At 36.8% G+C, this 18,463-nt stretch overlaps 1 protein-coding gene across 1 annotated transcript; it reads right to left on the bottom strand.

Moving 5' to 3' along the window:
* Nucleotides 1-3,155: 3,155 nt before the first annotated feature.
* Nucleotides 3,156-16,629, bottom strand: LOC140947852 (L-tyrosine decarboxylase-like). Its single transcript, XM_073397052.1, has 12 exons — nt 16,489-16,629; nt 15,103-15,358; nt 13,653-13,800; nt 11,822-12,127; nt 10,981-11,320; nt 10,205-10,344; nt 8,356-8,730; nt 7,183-7,404; nt 6,331-6,576; nt 5,288-5,419; nt 4,054-4,539; nt 3,156-3,749 (listed from the first exon to the last, which is right to left on the bottom strand). Exons 2-12 carry the CDS (start codon nt 15,351-15,353, stop codon nt 3,414-3,416), a joined length of 2,982 nt encoding a protein of 993 aa, XP_073253153.1. The 5' UTR covers nt 15,354-15,358; nt 16,489-16,629; the 3' UTR covers nt 3,156-3,413.
* Between the last annotated feature and the right edge of the window lie 1,834 nt (nt 16,630-18,463).

The raw sequence follows: 18,463 nt of genomic DNA, 5'->3' as shown, positions 1-18,463 counted from the left end.
GATAGTTCTCTAGCGGCTCACCTTTACTCAAATAATGGACCAGTACCCTCGCCCCTTCCCCTGGCATGACGTTCCGTTTTACTGGGTCTCCGATATGATCCAATTCAAATCCTTAGTTAAGCTTTCATGTGAAAATGATGCATGTTTGGATACAGTCAACTCTCTCGTCCACTAAAAGGAGTAAAGAAAGACAAGGACCATGTCTAGGTGTCCGTTTTCTGTAACTTTATCGCAATTAAGGTGGCTCTGTCATTAATACAGGTGCATTTAGCTATGACGAACCTTTGGTCATAAATTTTAGGTTTTAACGCGAAAGCAACAAACATTTTAGGAAGAACTACATCATCATTCAGCCATAATGTGAATTATTATTCATTCAAAATTTTTCCCCAATTCTGATTGGCTAAAAGCACACGCATAATTCACCATAACCAGTTACTGATGACCAAATTTGGAAGAATTTTGTGTTTTCACGTCAAAAGTATGTAAACGCTTGAGCAGGTCACGTGCTAGTTCACGAGCATCTAATTTTACTTAAAGAGATTTTTGACGTGAACGACGTAAAGGCGGCCACATTGGTGTTCTAACACAATGAAACAGCTTAACTTTTTTGTTTTGTAAACGCTTTCTTTTGCTCCATTAATGTTAACTTCTGTTATTATGTTAACTTCTGCCAAAACGACAGTACAATGACATTTATTTAAGACATAAGATCTTTTTGTTTTTGTTTTTTTTTGTTATTGTTGTTGTTGTTGTTTTTTTAATGTGACGTCAAAGCCATTTGCTCAAAACTATAAACTAGTATATAGACATTAATTTAAAGAACGTTGTAAGCGTGTCCTCGTACGTTTTGCAACTCGCCACGGCTTTTTTTAAGTTATTCAAAGATTTTGCGAAATTTAGAATTTTAGAAAAGTTGCGTACTCACTGTCGCACAAAGTTAATTATCGTTGACGTGCACTTGGGTTTAATGGATATGCGTAGTCATGATACGTTTATCTTTTAGATCAAACGCCGCTCAAACAAATCGTTTGTCTTTATATTGCGTAGTAACCACATGATATTGGACAGTTTGCACAATTTACATATTCTTATTGAGCTGTTTAAAGTATATTTCTGATATTGAGCAGTTTACATAAAACAAAACCTTCAATAAAACCTTTTGAAATGAGTCTAAAGAATGAAAAACATTGATCAGGTAAACTCATTTCAGGGTATAAATTTCCTACGCTTGTACTTTAGCAGAAAGCATGCTCACGTTTCCAAAAATAGAATTATTTAGACTGTTATGGAAGGAAGGAAGAAAGAAAGAAAGAAAGAAAGAAAGAAGGAAAGAAAGAAAGAAAGAAAGAAAGAAAGAAAGAAAGAAAGAAAGAAAGAAAGAAAGAAAGAAAGAAAGAAAGAAAGAAAGAAAGAAAGAAAGAAAGAAAGAAAAATAAAACAGTGGCTACAACTATTCTAATTTTTCTGGGAGAGAAAATGTTTGTGTGTTACCATCAGAAGAAATGTGCATCACGTGACTTTAGCAACTCGTAACACGCAATGGCTGCCATTGCAGGTGTGCCTTCTTGTAGAGAGACCCAAAAGTGGCTCGAAAAGCTTACCAGAACGTCTGTTTTGTTGTTGTTTTTGCTTTACTTCTCTAACTGCAAATTAAACCGAAGTATTAGCTTACTCAGACTAATCTTTAGTGAACAGGAAAGATGAAAGAAAAGGTTAAAAGTCTACGTACAAATAGCAAGTTTTCTAATCAAGGTTTAAAACAATTTTATTATTAGAGTTGGAGCCACATCTTATTTTCCGTAAGTTTCAATTGTTTCGTAACCATAATGAATGGTTGAGCTTTTTTCGTGATTTCCGGAAAAATCAAAGCCTGGCCTTGATTATTCCGGATATCACAAGAAATCACGTCTGCCATATTGGTTTCCCCAAACAAATGAAACGGCGGCCACGTTGGTGTCCCAAACTAGTCCCGTGGGAGATCAACCTTTTGATATGAAAAACCTTTCCACGTTTGTAACAATAAATTTGCATAGTTGCTGGCCACGTGGTGAAAAAGCTCTATAATTGTTTAGGGCTTCGAAGCCGCCCGATTATGCTTAAATTTCCAAGACTAAGAGCTCAGTGCATTCATGCTAAAAGAGAGAGGCATTTTGGCTGAAAGGTCAAGTCGAGTTTTTTTTTATAGACTTCTTTGGATTGCTCGCTACTTACGGTCACTCCGCAGCAGTAGGTTTGTCAAATAAAAGGTGTAAGTCTTGAAGGACATTAAAACACAAGAATACGCGAGTTACATCGTGGGTAATCAAACCGAATTAAACTTCAGCTATCCGACCCCTTAGGTGTAACTTATGAATTCAAAGAAAACAATTCAAAACTCCTTGACTTTGCATTTCTTATTGACTTGAAACTCTTATCAAAGTCTCAAACGCAATCCACACCCACCTCCCCCCCCCCCCCCCCTTCCCCCTTCTCCCCACTTTGGAAACAGGGCTGCCAACTATCCACTCACTGCTATCTCTGGCCTATTTGCCACCACCAGCCTTGGCCGAAGGCCGTCTTTTAGAAACTAAAAAAGAAACAACTTTCTCTAAGGTTATCATGTGACACGTTTTAATCGGACACTAAAAGTTGACTTGGCGATGTCTCTTTATTCAAGTTTCCTACAAGACCCATAAAACTATTTAAAAACAATTTTAAGTACAAACTTAAAATTAAATCTATAAAAAAATTAAATTTTGTGCTTTAGATGGTTTTCTTAAAAGAGATAGACAACTTTGCTTTAGCAAATGCCAGTTCTCTCATACTTTGTTTTAAATAAAAGAATGATAAATAGCGAATTCACATTTATTCAAAGGTATTCCAGCTCCAAATTAAATAGCTTGGGCGAAATGTTATAAAAAAAATAATAATTTAAATAGCTGTCACACTGTTGTCACATATCCTTAGCCCTCATGCCACCTGCACTAGGCTTAAATATATTTGATAATTGCCATAACAATAAATGTGTTGTGTGTGTTCTTAAAAGGGCCCGGTGCCCATTTATAAAATAACAAAACAAATTGTACTTTCAACAGCATAAATTCCAAAACTTGACTAACAGTACAAAAAAACAGCGAAAAAAAACAAACACGAAGCAAAAAAGCACTTTTACGTTAACTATTTGCTTGTTTGTTTCTGTTTTTGTTTTTCTTTTACAGTCTGAAAAACTGCAGTGCGCTGTAATTACTTAAATACCATAAGGGACCATTTTCTGAGACACCCTTTCTGAAGTCACTGTCGTTAACAATTCAGTGCAAGTCTAAAAAAAACTATGCGTATTGAAACCACTGAGTCTGACATTTTTTGACATTTGGATTTTAAATCTAAACTTGAAACAAATTGGTAATCCGCCGCCAATGCGTGTACGTGTTTCAACTTAAATTTAGCTGAACTAGATGACTGGCTAAATTCTCTGAACGAAGCATACTTTTTCTATCAGTGACTGAGATAAGATTGGAAAATGTTCTTGTAGATGGTGCAAACCAAATCTTTTTTCCTAATTTCGCCTTGGTCTTGACTTCTTTACCGTTAATTCCGACGAATGATATGTCGAATTCCTTTTTGTCCAAGGGTTCCTGAATTTCTCCGTTAAGAATCACAGGCTCACCAGGAATGCTGGGAATTTCGACTTCAATCCCATGCTTGAGTAAAAGTTCATCCTCGCCTTCAATTCCTACACTGTCTGAAAAACCATCAAGCTGCACTACCTGTAGCAAACGAAAAAAAAGGGGAAAACAAGGAATTTTTCTTGTCTGCATGTCCGGTCTGCTATTCACAAAATCTTATAATGATGATGATGATAATAATAAGGTTGATAAATGAGAGACTTAACGATATAATGATGATGATGATGATGATGATGATGATGATGATGATGATGATGATGATGATGATGGTGATAATGATGATAATCATGATCATGTGATGATGATGAAGAGGATAATGATAATAATAATGAAAATGACTGAATGATAATGAGTTGGTGTGAGTTCCTTGGTCGGGCACCGTTACCTGAAAAAAGTCGGGGCTCTTGGTAGGGATGTGAAACAAAAAGACGTTTTTCCTGTCACCGTACATAAAGTAGGAACTGTGCTCAGGGAATTCGTGGTTGTCAAAATGCTCGTAACGAGGAACATCGATGATCTTCATGTTTGGGCACATAAATGGGTGGTTGCTGTTGTCAGAAGGCAAGCCAATAAAACAGTCAAACTCTTCCAATTCACCAGAGTACCCTGTATCCTTAAAGAAGACATCATGAAGTCTTTGCTGTCTACTTCGGAAGACAATCGGTTGAACAACATCATTCCACTTTGACAGCTTTTTTTGGGTGGCGATGTACTTCTCGGCGTCTTTGTTGCAAACGAATTTTAACTTGACAATTGCTTCGTACTGCTTCGGAACTCTATTAAAATCTCCAACATAACAGGCGATCACTTCGTTCTGTTCATTTACAACTCCTGTGCTGACAAAGTTGTGAAGGGCAGTAGGATCAGTAACCTAAAATAGAAATCAAAACAGGTTGACACATAGTTGCAGCAGTCAAGCTGCCTCCTTGACTTGTCAGTATTGCTTAAAGTTATTAGAAGACCCGTGCATCTCAAAATATTTTTTTATTCTCCAGTTTATGATGACTATTAATACCGCAGTTTTATAAACTGCCAAACTGTTTTAAATCACCAGGCATATTATATATAATTTATATGTACATATTAGACATGTTAGGCTGCTTTGCTTATGTATAATCACTTCTACATGCTTATTATTCTCGTGAATAAAGCGATATTCAACTGATCAGGAATTAAAGGCGATGTTAAAAACGGTAGCCTCTGAAAATGACGAAACCTTTCCGAATTATTGTGATGAATGGTAGAATGGCTTAAAGGGATCTTGACACGCTATTCCCTATTATTTTTCATTTTTCTTTTTCCCTATTATACTTATTTTCTTTAGCCCTTGAAACTATTTCCTATCGTTTGCTGCCACGGATGGCAAGAATGGAGTTGGATTGAAACTTAAAAAAGTTGGTCTTGCTTTTTCAAGTTTTAATGCGATGCTTGCAGAAACCACCCACAAAGTTATTATGGTTAGTCGGCATCTCCCTTATGAAATTTGTTTCATATCTTCTTCACGTTTCTACAGGAGCATTTTTGGATCTTAAAAAGCAATATCGTGCTGACATTTCCCCTTTAGGAAGAGCCTTAACCGTTATAAGTAATCGTCATGGTTCATGCAGTTGGACTCTTACCCTTCCAATGGCGCACAAAATACTGTTCCTCATAATTGAAGCCATGTGGTTCATGAACTCTATTGATGTGGCCCAGGGATCCATACACGTTGTTTTGATGTATTTGACTGGCGCGTCGCTGTTTGAGTTGAGCTAAATCAAAGAGTAGCAAAAAGGAAATTAAATAGATGATTGCAAGCGGGTTAGCAATTAAAAGGACATCCAGCCATTTAAATAATACCAGATATTAAGCGCATAGTAGTAGCACATAGTGGTGAATGTATAATAGTTTCGAATAATAATAATAATAATAATAATAATAATAATAATAATAATAATAATAATAATAATAACAATAATAATAATAATAATAATAATAATAATAATAATGATTTGGAGGTAACACATCCACAAAGTGGTTCTTTGTCTACGCTGTTCCTGGTCGAAGTGGAATTTGGAAATGCTTAGACTAGCATCAACTGTTCACTTTTCATTACTACATTAAACACTAATTCATTCATTGTTTACAATCGATAATCTCATGACATATCACGTGACCTTCTTTTATTTAACTCACATAGATTAGCATGATTACAGAAGGGTTAATATTAGTGGGTTATATTATAAAGGATACAAAAAAAAGAAAAAAGAAGGAAAAAACAGAGGAAATAAGGAAAACGAGACAATGTACAATTCCTTGTTTTCAGGAACCTATCTCCTGTTGCTTTATACAGAAACGAAAATGAGAAAAGGGAAAGGCAAATTATTCCCGTTCTAGGATGATTCCGTAGAGTTTGGCCAGGCACCTTTTTGAAAAAGAAAAAGACAATGAGATTGCTTAATTGACAGTAATATATATATAAATCAGTTAAAAAGTTACTTAAAAGGGAAAAATTGGTTGCTAAGTAACTGAAACTTCAAGTCAGCGATATAGTTAAATCTAATAAATTTTAGTTGCATCGCAACAACTGTATTCTTATACATGAATACTTCCAGTCGATAACCTACGGTTTTGCTAGACGTTTAACACATTTTAACTGGTCGTTTATTCAAAGAAATCTTACCCCTAATCTTCTCTTGAAATTTGTAGCTGCAACACTGTGGACGTGGGATACCAGACTTGACGAGGTAACAAGCATTGGAATACGAAACGCAGTATGTTCCCCTGACGTATGACTGAGGCTTTCGAATATCGCTGTGTTGATTGCATTGCACACTTCCACACTTTGGTTTCCTTTCAGGTTTACAGAGAAACACGGTATCAAGGTGTCAGGACCCACTTCTTTTAGGTAAAGCATAGCCTCATCATCCTAAAAGACAGGAGAAGCTAAATGCTTACCACGTATACGTTGCTGTGTTGTTAGTGAATTGAATCACAAAAATATAGCTTTATGAATTATTGCCACCGAAGAAGAAATTTAAAAAGAGACTTTTATAGTGCTTGCCCGTCCTTACAAAAAAGGGCTGCAACGCTCGAGACATCAGCTTTGATAAAACAAAAATATCGATCATATTTTTTTAATTATCAACCAATCATATTATTCTTAGCCACACATCGTTCGGTCATAAAATTCTTAAATTCGATTGGCGGCTAAAAGTCACCTAACTCTTAGTCTAGCAACTTGAAGTACAATTAAAGACAGTTAAATTTGAAACAGTTTTAATATTTATGACCCTTTTTTCCGTAGTCACGAATTTTTTTTTACATGTAAGAATAAAGAATAAGCAATTTATGAGGCATTTTGATACGGAATTAGTAGTAGGACTCCATCAATAGTTTTAGAGATTTTTTTCGTAGATTTTCTCGGCAGAAAACTCGAATCCCAGTAAAATGCAAAACAATCGCTAGTACTTGGGTGCATTGCGGCGGACTCAATGAACATTAACATTTCAGTCTAACAAGCTGAAATATTTACCCGTGCAAGTTCTTCGTTGCTTTTGCCAAGGATTCGTTCCCTTATAAATTTGATATGCTCTTCGTCTGACCAGTTATTTAAATTGGGTAAAGGCTTCGTTGTTTTGATAACAAAAATGTCGTCTTCTTTAGCCAGTGTTGCCCACTGACAGTATAGGATCTTTGAGGTAAACATGCACTCAGCCAGGATACGACCGTAACCGTTCCTATGAAGACCGATCACCTGCGAAGTCAAGAACACGAAATTATAAGGAAAACTAAGCCTTTGGTTTTGTTTTCTTTTGTTTTCTAGTTTCTTTTTCAATCTATATCTGCAACTATAAGGACTTGAGGGCGCCAAACAGCAAGTACTCTTGTAGAAATGGACTTACGATGGATTTTCAGTTTGTTTGATGTTTTTGCTCTGTATGAATATACGTTCCCTGAGGCCTAGGAGAGTTGAAAGAATGTCTTAGCCTTTCCCGTGCGTGTCAATTACCCTGATCCCGCTTCCAAATTGCCCCATTTGCATTATTAATAGAAAAGGGTTCCCAATCTTCCACCCCATCTCTCCACTGATCAAACCTGGACGACTTGCTTACCAGAACTGATCTGACTAGCTGATCTAGCCTGTGCCACAGACGAAACCAAACTCTAATTACGCCCTTCGACAGCAAAAGAGCAGCGAAATCCTTGTTCTGGGCCCCCACCTGTGTACCAGGAATTAAGTACGCACCATGATTACCCTGTATATAAAGCCATTGTTGATTTTGCCAATAGACTGATAAAAGAAGGAAACTCGAAGCGCACTTCCAGTAATTCGTTGAGTCCTTTGGGGTACCAGAACAATGATCACCGGGCGCTGCTTCGTAGACGTTACTAACCGAGGTTAAATGACGTCTGCGACGCAGGCTAGAACTGATCTAATCTTCGAAAAAAAAAAAATTCTGGGACAACTCTTCCCAGCTGTTTTCTGGAGAGACTCATTTCCAGGGTAGGATCTCTTCTCTTTTGTTACGACAGCAATTAGATCTGCAACATTAAAAAGGGCCCAAGCTCAGGGAAAAAAAAGAGATTTGCTTGGAATATTCCACTAAACAGCGTGATGTACTGAGATAAAGCAATCGTGATGTTTGTACTGAGGATTTCTTTTTTGCTTTGAACCAATATCGGAAAAACAGTCATGAATGATTACCCTGTTTGCCATCATGATCCCTGCAGCAGCTGCCCCAGGTTTGGATCCCTCGATACCGACGTCACCGAGAATCATTTTTCCATGGTAGTAGAGCACTTTAGTGGTGATTGACAGAAATGAGTTCATCCTTCTGTCTCTGTAACAAATTGCACCGCCTGGATAAGGACAGAAGCCAGATTTGTGGGGATCTACAGTGATTGTATCACAATGGTGGAGAGCTGATAACTGTTCGTGGACGTAGGAACTCAGGTACATTTCCGGAACAAATCCTGTTTCTTTGGCTGTTGGCATAGGACTGCTCTCCGGCTGCGCTCGCAGCATACTACAGAAATATCCTCCCCAGGCCGCATCCGCGTGAATGCTGAAGTTAAGACCCTAGTTGTCAAAAACATACAAGTGGAGGGTTTAGTAGATCATTAATAATATACATGAAAAAATTTCTCGATTGTGATTGGCTAAGAGGAATGCAGTTTTTAGGTAACACAGTGCAGAAGAAAGGTAATTGAGTGCAGAAAAGAGTAACAAACGTGACATTCTGATTGGCTAATAAACAAAGGAACTCACTGACAACCAATCAAATGCGCCATCTAAATGGCGCAAAATTTGAATCCGCTCCGGACCAGTCTCGAGCAAAAACCGCAATGGTTGGCGATTGCAGCACATTTGCTTTTGCGACCGAAACAACTGTAGAGGAGCTGAAAAACTGCTCTAAAAACCAAAACACTGCAAAAAGCATTGGTTTTTGGCTCTCTTTTTGGAAGAATTGGTGCGTAGGTAAGGAAATTACTGATGAACTAGAAAATTATGAGCCGGCTGGGCTTAACACTTTGCTCGAGCATTTCGACGCCGAAGTAAACAATACAAAAAAGGTGAAGATTATGAACCAGAAAGCACACTTAAAGAACAAAGGCTGCACCCTGTCCATTGTACGTGATCGAGAATTTAGTTCGTCCAAAGAGGTGTTGGAGGAAAAAGCGAAACACCTTCGCTTGGCTGGCCGTGGTAAGCGCCCAAACAAAGCTCGGCAAGTATCAGAGGAGGAAGAAGAAATTCTCTGGATGAGCGGTAAACTCGAGGTAATAACCCAGAATCTTTATTTCAAACACATTGAACAATTCCATGAACTGTTCAGCCCGTTTCTGCAGCTTGCAAACTTTGAAAACAACGAGCAAAATGTTGTTTTGACTGCACGTGTGATGATAATTGCAGCATTTGAATAATTTATTTTTGCACGTATTTTACGCGGGTTGACTCCCTATTAAAGAGATTTTAAAGCTATCTCGCAATTTTTTCATGAATATTATTAATAAGTAATCACATGATTTTTCTCGTGCAATTTGGAATAAATAAGCACTCGTAAATTTTTTCAAAGACCACAAAATTTTGTTAGCCTTTGAAAAAATTTACTCGTGCTTATTTATTCCAAATTGCACTCGAAATCATGTGATTACCTGTACAAATCGCATTGCTAGTTTAAGTAAGGGAAACGAGGTATATTGGGTCTATGTATAGAAAAACGAAAAAGCGATAAAAGTGTGACTTCGCCGACAATTATTCACTGATAGTGTTTACAATAAAGATAACAGCGATGATGATGATGATGATGATGATGATGATGATGATGATGATTAGATGATGAGGATGATGATGATGATGATGATGATAATGATGATGATGATGATGATGATGATGATGATAGTGATGGTGATGATGATGATGATGATGATGATGATGATGGTGATGATGATGATAGTGATGGTGATGATGATGATGATGATGATGATGATGATGATGGTGATGATGATGATGATAGTGATGGTGAATTGGTTTTTATTAACCTAATAATTACCTTACTTCTGAACTTTTCACGCAAATCGACAATTGCAGTCACTGGATCCACAGCGCTTTGTTCTGTTGTTCCTGTAACAGCTACCACGTTAATGACTGGAATTTCCTTATCCAATTTTTCTCTCAGAATCCGGTGCAATTCTAAACGTTGACAAACAAAATTAACCTTCAGTTTAAAACACCTTTTCTAGTCTAATATATAAACAGCAAAAATAGTATCAGACTGAAATTAAGCTTAATTCTGTTCACACTCATGAAAGCAAAACATGCCGACATACATTTTGTACGCATGCAGTTGCAGTTGTTGTTCTTTGTGCCTGATTAAGCCGATAGTGAGTGACATTAGAGTAAAACCAAACACAAATCAAAGCATTGCAAGTGGAAGACACAGCACTGGTCAGTTCTGATTTATTGTACTTTAGCACCTGCCAATTTATTGATATAAAGTCGTTGAAGAGTAATCACTTTTACACCACAAAGATAACAGTTACATTAAGTGTTGTACTATTATTATTATTATTATTTTTTAAGCCAAAACAAAGGCTACTGTCTTCCACTGCAAGGAAAATCTCGTACCTCGAGTCTTCCTCCCGTTCTGCGCATGCTAGCTTGACAAAACTGGCGCTTTTCCAGACCGCTGGTCAAGGGGAATGAAGACGCTTGGTACGAGGGTGCTGCAACGATTGAAGTACATCAATACAATATAGGTAGATAAAACTGTGTGAATAAAAAGAGAGTTGTTTGTGGCTACTCGAAGATAACACAATAAAACATTACCAGTAGGATCCATCCGCGAGTTTTCGTCAACTGCTACAGAAACAAGGCTCTCTCGACCAAGTCCAAGGATGGTAGCTGCTTTCGTTAAAGAAATATGTAATGTGCTTGGAACAACAATGCATGGATTTTGTGTTAGCATATGTCGCCTTACAAACTCCTGTGTTCCAATGGACTCGTAAAGGTACTTGGACATTATTTCCATAAATTCATGATGTGCAAGGCCGGTCAAAGCTTGAACATCAGAAGGCATTTTTAAGATAGTGTCGACATCAAGGTTAAGGAGTTCCCACTGGGAAGCGCTAATTAATTGTTCTTCCTTTCCTCTCTGAGGGAATAAAACCTAATCGGATACAATTTAGAAATAAAACAAGTAAATTTTGTTTCCCAAGAATGGCTCAGAATCTCGGTCTGGGAAAACATATTAAGATTTGATCGAGGGGAACAAAATTCTAAGAGAAAAAAAATGTTATATGCAATATAGCTCAAAAAAGGTAAACTTTTATGGGAATAAATTCACGCTAGCGGTCAACATACTCGGGAAGTGAGGCAACCGCACAGACACTTTGGCGGGAAGCAGTGTTATCGTCAGATGTCATGTGGCCTCCACGTTATCCGCTAGAGAGTGCTGTTATAGGGAAAATTCCAAGTTTTATAACACAACAGTAGCCGAAAAGCGGCCTGCAAAGTACAATTCGCCTAATGGAATTATGTTTTAATTTTATATTTATAAGTGCAATTTTGAATCCAACAAAGCCAGCCTTTCATATTATCCCTAACATCCAGTACAACGTGTTGCAATACACCTGATAAATTAGAGCAGAAATGAAGCAAAGAAATTTACCTTATATCCTTTGGCACCAGAAAGTCTTTCGTCTTTTAACAAAGCCTCTTGCAGTCCCAGTGGAAAGTACTTCACATTTCTTCCCGCCCAAATTGCTTCAATGTTGGCTACAGACCCTCCAGCGGTGAGATGTCCCATACATCTGTTCCTGTCATACCCCAGCATGACACACAGGTCTTTGCCCACTTCCATTTCGTATTTACTGGTGACAGTGGAGACCTCCGACGCACAGTTGTTTTGGTTGTATAACATTGCAGACATATAGCCAAGGTTTGCTGGCATCGCTGTCTCCCAAAGAACGTGACCCTGAGTCAAAAAGAAGTATTTTTTTTCTCCTTTTTTGTTATGTAGTAGTGATATCAGTTTAGTTCTTCCTTTGGGGTGGGGAGCGGGGTATTCGGTTCCTTTGATCTAAAAAGGCTTCTTCACAGGTTATATTATTATTATTATTATTATTATTATTATAACTATTATTATTATTATTGTTATTGTTATTGTTATTGTTATTGTTATTGTTATTGTTATTATTATCATTATTACTATTATCATTTTGTGATCACAATTAACGATAAAAAGTCATCACGACATTTCATGTTAAAATTTCGCTCAAAGTCATTTGGGGACACATTGTGCTGATGCCTCGGGTGTCTCAGGTGGTTTCCGATTGTAGTTCCCTTGTGCTCTTCAGTTCGCTGGTGTAGCCAACATAACCTGTATCGCACAAGTTATTATTATTATTATTATTATTATTATTATTAGTAGTAGTAGTAGTAGTAGTAGTAGTAGTAGTAGTAGTAGTAGTAGTAGTAGTAGTAGTAGTAGTAGTAGTAGTAGTAGTAGTAGTAGTAGTAGTAGTAGTAGTAGTAGTAGTAGTAGTAGTAGTAGTAGTAGTAGTAGTAGTAGTAGTAGTAGTAGTAGTAGTAGTAGTAGTAGTAGTAGTAGTAGTAGTAGTAGTAGTAGTAGTAGTAGTAGTAGTAGTAGTAGTAGTAGTAGTAGTAGTAGTAGTAGTAGTAGTAGTAGTAGTAGTAGTAGTAGTAGTAGTAGTAGTAGTAGTAGTAGTAGTAGTAGTAGTAGTAGTAGTAGTAGTAGTAGTAGTAGTAGTAGTAGTAGTAGTAGTAGTAGTAGTAGTAGTAGTAGTAGTAGTAGTAGTAGTAGTAGTAGTAGTAGTAGTAGTAGTAGTAGTAGTAGTAGTAGTAGTAGTAGTAGTAGTAGTAGTAGTAGTAGTAGTAGTAGTAGTAGTAGTAGTAGTAGTAGTAGTAGTAGTAGTAGTAGTAGTAGTAGTAGTAGTAGTAGTAGTACTAGTAGTAGTAGTAGTAGTAGTAGTAGTAGTAGTAGTAGTAGTACTAGTAGTAGTAGTAGTAGTACTAGTAGTAGTAGTAGTAGTAGTAGTAGTAGTAGTAGTAGTAGTAGTAGTAGTAGTAGTAGTAGTAGTAGTAGTAGTAGTAGTAGTAGTAGTAGTAGTAGTAGTAATATTAGTAGTAGTAGTAGTAGTAGTAGTAGTAGCAGTAGCAGTAGCAGTAGCAGTAGCAGTAGCAGTAGCAGTAGCAGTAGTAGTATTTTCATTGTTATCATCATTATTATTATTATTATTATTATTATTATTATCACTAATTTGATCTGATTGATTGATTCGATTGATTTGTTTTTTGTCTCTTTACAGGTTATGGAATTTAGATAAAATAAAAAAGGATTATCATTATCATTTATCATCATTATTATTATTATTATTATTATTAAAATTACTAAGATTTGATGAAGAAAAAGAAGGGAATGAATGATTAAATGGATCGATGAATCAAAGTAATAATATACCTTAATTCTATACATGTACCTTGTATCTTGAACTAAAGAATGGAACAGAGTTTTTTAATTCCAGTTGCAATTTTTCCATTTCAGATTGTAGGTTCTTCATGGCATAGCTGAAGGATCCTGCTTCCCGCAGCTCATCAGTGACATAAGGGGGATCACAGGGAAAATAACTGTTAAATATAATGGACAATTATTGGATGAGGATGAATAGGATTGAAATAGTTATTTTAAAAAAAAATAGAAATTGTTAGATTCACCTTTCGCTAGATCTGAAAATCGAATCATGCACAGCAAAGAGGTTTTATCCACCAAGGTCGAAAACGCCATGGCGTTGATAACACTCTCCTCGATCTGCATAATTCTTCAGATCATACACACGCCAGATACAATAATTGTTTTGTTATTCATTCAAAACACTTCATAGTTTAAAAACATGCTAAAAATTTCTTACGTTGATTGGTATTATGTTTCCGTCTTCAATTTCCAGTTTCTCGCCAAATTCAGGTTATAAACTAAGGGGATGGATGTTTAAACTAGGAGATATTCTATATGTCATTCGTAAAGTGACATTTTTGCTGTTCTTGCAATGTTTTTAGGCAGGGCTTCGGCTTATTTCTTCTTCTCAAAAAGTGTGAAAAAACGTTTTAACGCCTTGCAGTATTGATGTCATTTTATCAGATCTCTCAAACGCCTTTCAAATTTGGTCAATGGTAGCTAGTAATAAAAAATCATTAGCCTGGGAATTTGAAACAATCACGAACGGAGAAATAGTTTGAATGAATGATAATAATCAATAATAATAATACTAAATTATCATAATCATAATTATAATAATCAGTACTATTATTGTTATTATATATCATGTATAGGCTAATCTTCCTGTAAACAAAACAATATATCTGATTACAGATCTCCCACTACAAGCCCGCCCCAACTTAAATGCATTGAAATGATTTGATTTTATTATGATGTTTTAAAGCCTAATTTTAAACCAGCAAAACCAAAACATATCTGGATTTTGGTTAGCACTCTCACAGCTTGTTTCGAAGAGCTTTTTTCCATTCCGGCCCGCCAAAACCCCTTACAAAGATTTATGAGACCAGGGCAGAAGTTTACGGTAGCCGTACTGCGTGGCCCATGACAGAAGTTGAAAAAAAAACTGTGGAAGAGTTTATTTCAGCTTACAAAAGAGGCACAAAAACTACCAAAAAATGCCTATTCCTCAGAATTTATCCCTTCACCCTACTGACACCTGCTAGGCAGGCTAACAAACTATCTTATATGAGTATTGTATGCCCGCAATTTTTAGGGCCAGAAACAAAAAACGGTCTCCACAAAAAAGAAAATTGAGTAACTTGAGTAAAGTAGTATGTAACTTCTGCACAAGTTCAATCCACTCGGAAAAAGCATCACCGCGCACTTTTGTGTTTCCCATCAAATATTACTTGTAATAAAGTATTATTGTAATGTACCTGTGACGGAATCCGATATGAGAATCGATGGCCTTTGTCAACAAGTCCCGAAACACTTCTCCGTTTTCTGCTTTGGGTCCCAAAAACCAAGCACCAACGGATGCCCATTGTTTTTGCCTGTCGACCACGTGATCTCCTCTGGTAAATACTTCTCTTTGCTGCGAGTACATCGGGGCTTTCGACAAGCGTGCTTGCTTTGTTGCTGTATTACAGTCATCTTCTCGAGCAGAGCTTCTTCTGCGTCTAAACATCCTTCCTTGAGAAAAAAAATATATATATAATAATAATGATAATAATGATAATGATAATAATAATAATACATACGGATAGCGGACTGTCAGTGAATGAGCCTAATACAGTGATCAAGGATCATGCCAACCGGTGTTGCAAACTTATACAACTGTAGAATCGGTACCATCTGACCGAAACACCTCAACGAAAGGTGTTCAATTTCTTTAAAGCTCGTGTTAATTACTGGGCTGCCCACAGGCAAGCCCAGTTATAATTTCCACTTTCGGGCATCTGAGCAGAAAAACGATCACCCAGGGGAGGGAAGACAAGAGGTCTGGCACCAAGAAATGATGTTCTCAGCACTTGGACGTGATCCATTCAACTAAAATTCTGACCGGTCTGACTGCGAAAAGTGGTTCACCTCAAAAGGTGGATCATGGACCAGTTGTTTCAAAACTTTTCCAGTTGGACCAAACCGATCCATTGAGTTCTGGACTGAAATTACCAGAAATTCTGGTTGAATGGATCACCCCCCTTGTTTCATACGATTTTTCCTTGCACAAGTATTTTTTGTATCGCCACTTTGGAAGTCAAAATTTTGGATAAGGATAAAGAAGACGCTGAAAAAAAAGGAGCTTTGAGAATTTCGCATACAAGTTCAATGCTTCACCGCGACAGCCGCGAGCTTCACAAAGACCACCTTGATGGAAATAGCAGCTATTACTGACAAGGTTTGGCGACTGTGTAGAGCTTACAGTTGTTATCAATGTAGTCCAGAGGTTTTGCTTTTGTTCGTATCTCTATCTTGCTAAGCTTTTATCATTAACTTTGTGCATGATCTTGTTATCATTTGTTAATATGCTTCTCCTCAATTCTGTGTGTTCGCCCATTCAGCAAGCACGATTATTGTCAGCATTAGCGAGTTTCGATAAACCCGTTTAAAGTTCACAGCTCGAGTAAAGTTTCTTGCCATATAGATACCGTTTTATGTCGATGTAAACTAAAGCCACCGCGAAATGGGAACTTGAAAAAGCCAATAATCGATTTATCTCGAAACAAAAAAAAACTTTCTTAAAGGCATTCGTATTCGTCGACACCCTATCAATTCTATTAGTATTTTTGTTTAACTAAATGAATCTGCATTTATTAACTTACCTTGCAAGTTTTATCCGTTTCGGTTTTAAAGTAAACAGATTTGCAAATTGACTGTATAGGATTTGTATGGCTGTCGGCGATAAAACACTAAACAGAGTCCAGTTAAAGTGTTCCAGTTCTCGTCCAAGTTCCTCACATACAACGACCAGTGATCGGTTCTGGGAGTTGAAGATGCTTACTTTCAGGTCCCGTTACATTTTACACATACCGATTAAAATTTCTCTCGGTTTATAACCTTGAAAACACCGTAAATTTCAGTATGGACTCCACGGTTAAATTTCCTGTTATTCGCTTCGCAATATCTCCGCGAAAAATCGTCCAAATTTCAAGCAAAACCTCTCGTTTTGACATTTTGAACACTTCAGAACAATTGACAGTATTTTCGTTCAGCGGCCATTTTTTTGACTGTAAATAATGTCGTGTATGTGTATCGTGACAATAAGCCCGTGAACTTACTCATGCAGTTAATCGGATGCCACTATTCTGAGATTTACGAAGTAGAAGAAGTAGAAAAAGTTCGTCCTGTTCCGCTTCTTCAATTATGAACGCTTAGAGGCGCTACCAGAACGTAACTAAGCCGATGAAGCTCCCCTTAAACAGATTAGTATTAAAGTAGGTAAATAATACGAGTAGTGCTGGGAAAATGTTCCCAGTTCGTCACGTTCGAGTCACGTTTCCTTGCGTTACTAGCTGCACCAAGTGATGACGCTATTGTTGATGTCACAGGAAATACCGTGCGCAAAGTCACGCGGAAGGGAAAGCGTGGATCTGACGGATACATCAGAGGTTTTCTCTTTCTTCCCTTACACAAAAACTTGGTTTATACAAAGCTTATTTATCTCTTTTTAAAAGTGCATGTCAGGCATCTCGTTTCGGTGGTTTTCGGAGCAGGAAATAGTAATTTCGAAGCCTTCGAAATAGAAGTAATATGTCATTTAACAAAACAGCTGAAATCAAAGCAGGTCAGTTCGTAAAAAAAAGAAGAAGTAAGCAAATGGGAGATTTTTATCAACCATAAGTTCAATCTCTTTTCTGAAATGTTAAAATACGATTACAATTATAATATTGACGGTGAAACCTAATCACACTGTTTGCACAGTTTTGTATTTATGCCTTAATTAATTTCAATCCCCAGCATTGACGTCAAGACAGCGCCAAGTGCCGTGAATAATTTACTTACATACGTATACATAGGCGTGCAATTGTGCAATAGCCAAACAAATTAACTGCATCGCACAAACTCTGGAAATTTTTTAACTGCTTTAAGAAGCCCGGGCCGTTTCCTTCTAACATTTTCAGAATAATTGCCTTCAAATATCTTCTTTTTTTTTTTTTTTTTTTCCTTCTTCTTTTTCATTAATACCGAATAATAATAATAATTTCAAAGCGATCTGAAGTTAAACAATAATTCAGATAAAACTAACGCGTGATCACAAGTCGAAAACTTACAAATCAAACGTAAGTTTTTATAATTTCCGATTACTTTCTTACATAAAGTCTTCAATGCTCCGTCGATCGCTTTGTTGAATCTGGCTGTTCTGGACAAGCAGGAGTCTAAAATAACTTTAGTCATGCGCTATAAAAGGTTTTGTCAAGGGTTTGTGATAGGAAAAAAATACTTTAAGATTTCACGGTCAACAGATCAGTTAAATTGAAGTTCAGTTCAATACTACTTTGAAAGCTTATCTATAAAGACTACGTACGGTTTTTGGTACTTAAGTCGCTGGCATTGACCTTCTTTGAGCAACCTGATACAAGGACTGGTGCGTAAATTAAAGAGTCATTTGTCTCTGTTATTTCTATTATAATTTTTTTAAAATCAGTGTCAAGTACATTTGTCAGTTTTTCGTGCTGTTTCAGTTTTTTTGTGTGCTGGTTCGTTTTACATGAACATATGAGGCTATTTTATAGTTTTCATTAAACTCTAACCCGACTTATAGCAGCTTTTAGAAATTCGTCGATGTCAATGCAAATC

Source organism: Porites lutea, chromosome 9, assembly GCF_958299795.1.
Source record: "Porites lutea chromosome 9, jaPorLute2.1, whole genome shotgun sequence".
Taxonomy (NCBI): domain Eukaryota; kingdom Metazoa; phylum Cnidaria; class Anthozoa; order Scleractinia; family Poritidae; genus Porites; species Porites lutea.
This window is presented reverse-complemented; position numbering and strand designations above follow the sequence as displayed.

What these genes read in the sequence shown, in the direction of transcription:
- LOC140947852 (XM_073397052.1), bottom strand. Translation starts at nt 15,353, where the DNA reads ATGTTTAGACGCAGAAGAAGCTCTGCTCGAGAAGATGACTGTAATACA. An exon ending in CTGGTGCCAAAGGATATAAG is followed by an intron (nt 11,321 to 11,821) that starts GTAAATTTCTTT and finishes GTATCCGATTAG; the next exon opens with GTTTTATTCCCTCAGAGAGG. An exon ending in GCAACGAAGAACTTGCACGG is followed by an intron (nt 6,577 to 7,182) that starts GTAAATATTTCA and finishes CCTGTCTTTTAG; the next exon opens with GATGATGAGGCTATGCTTTA.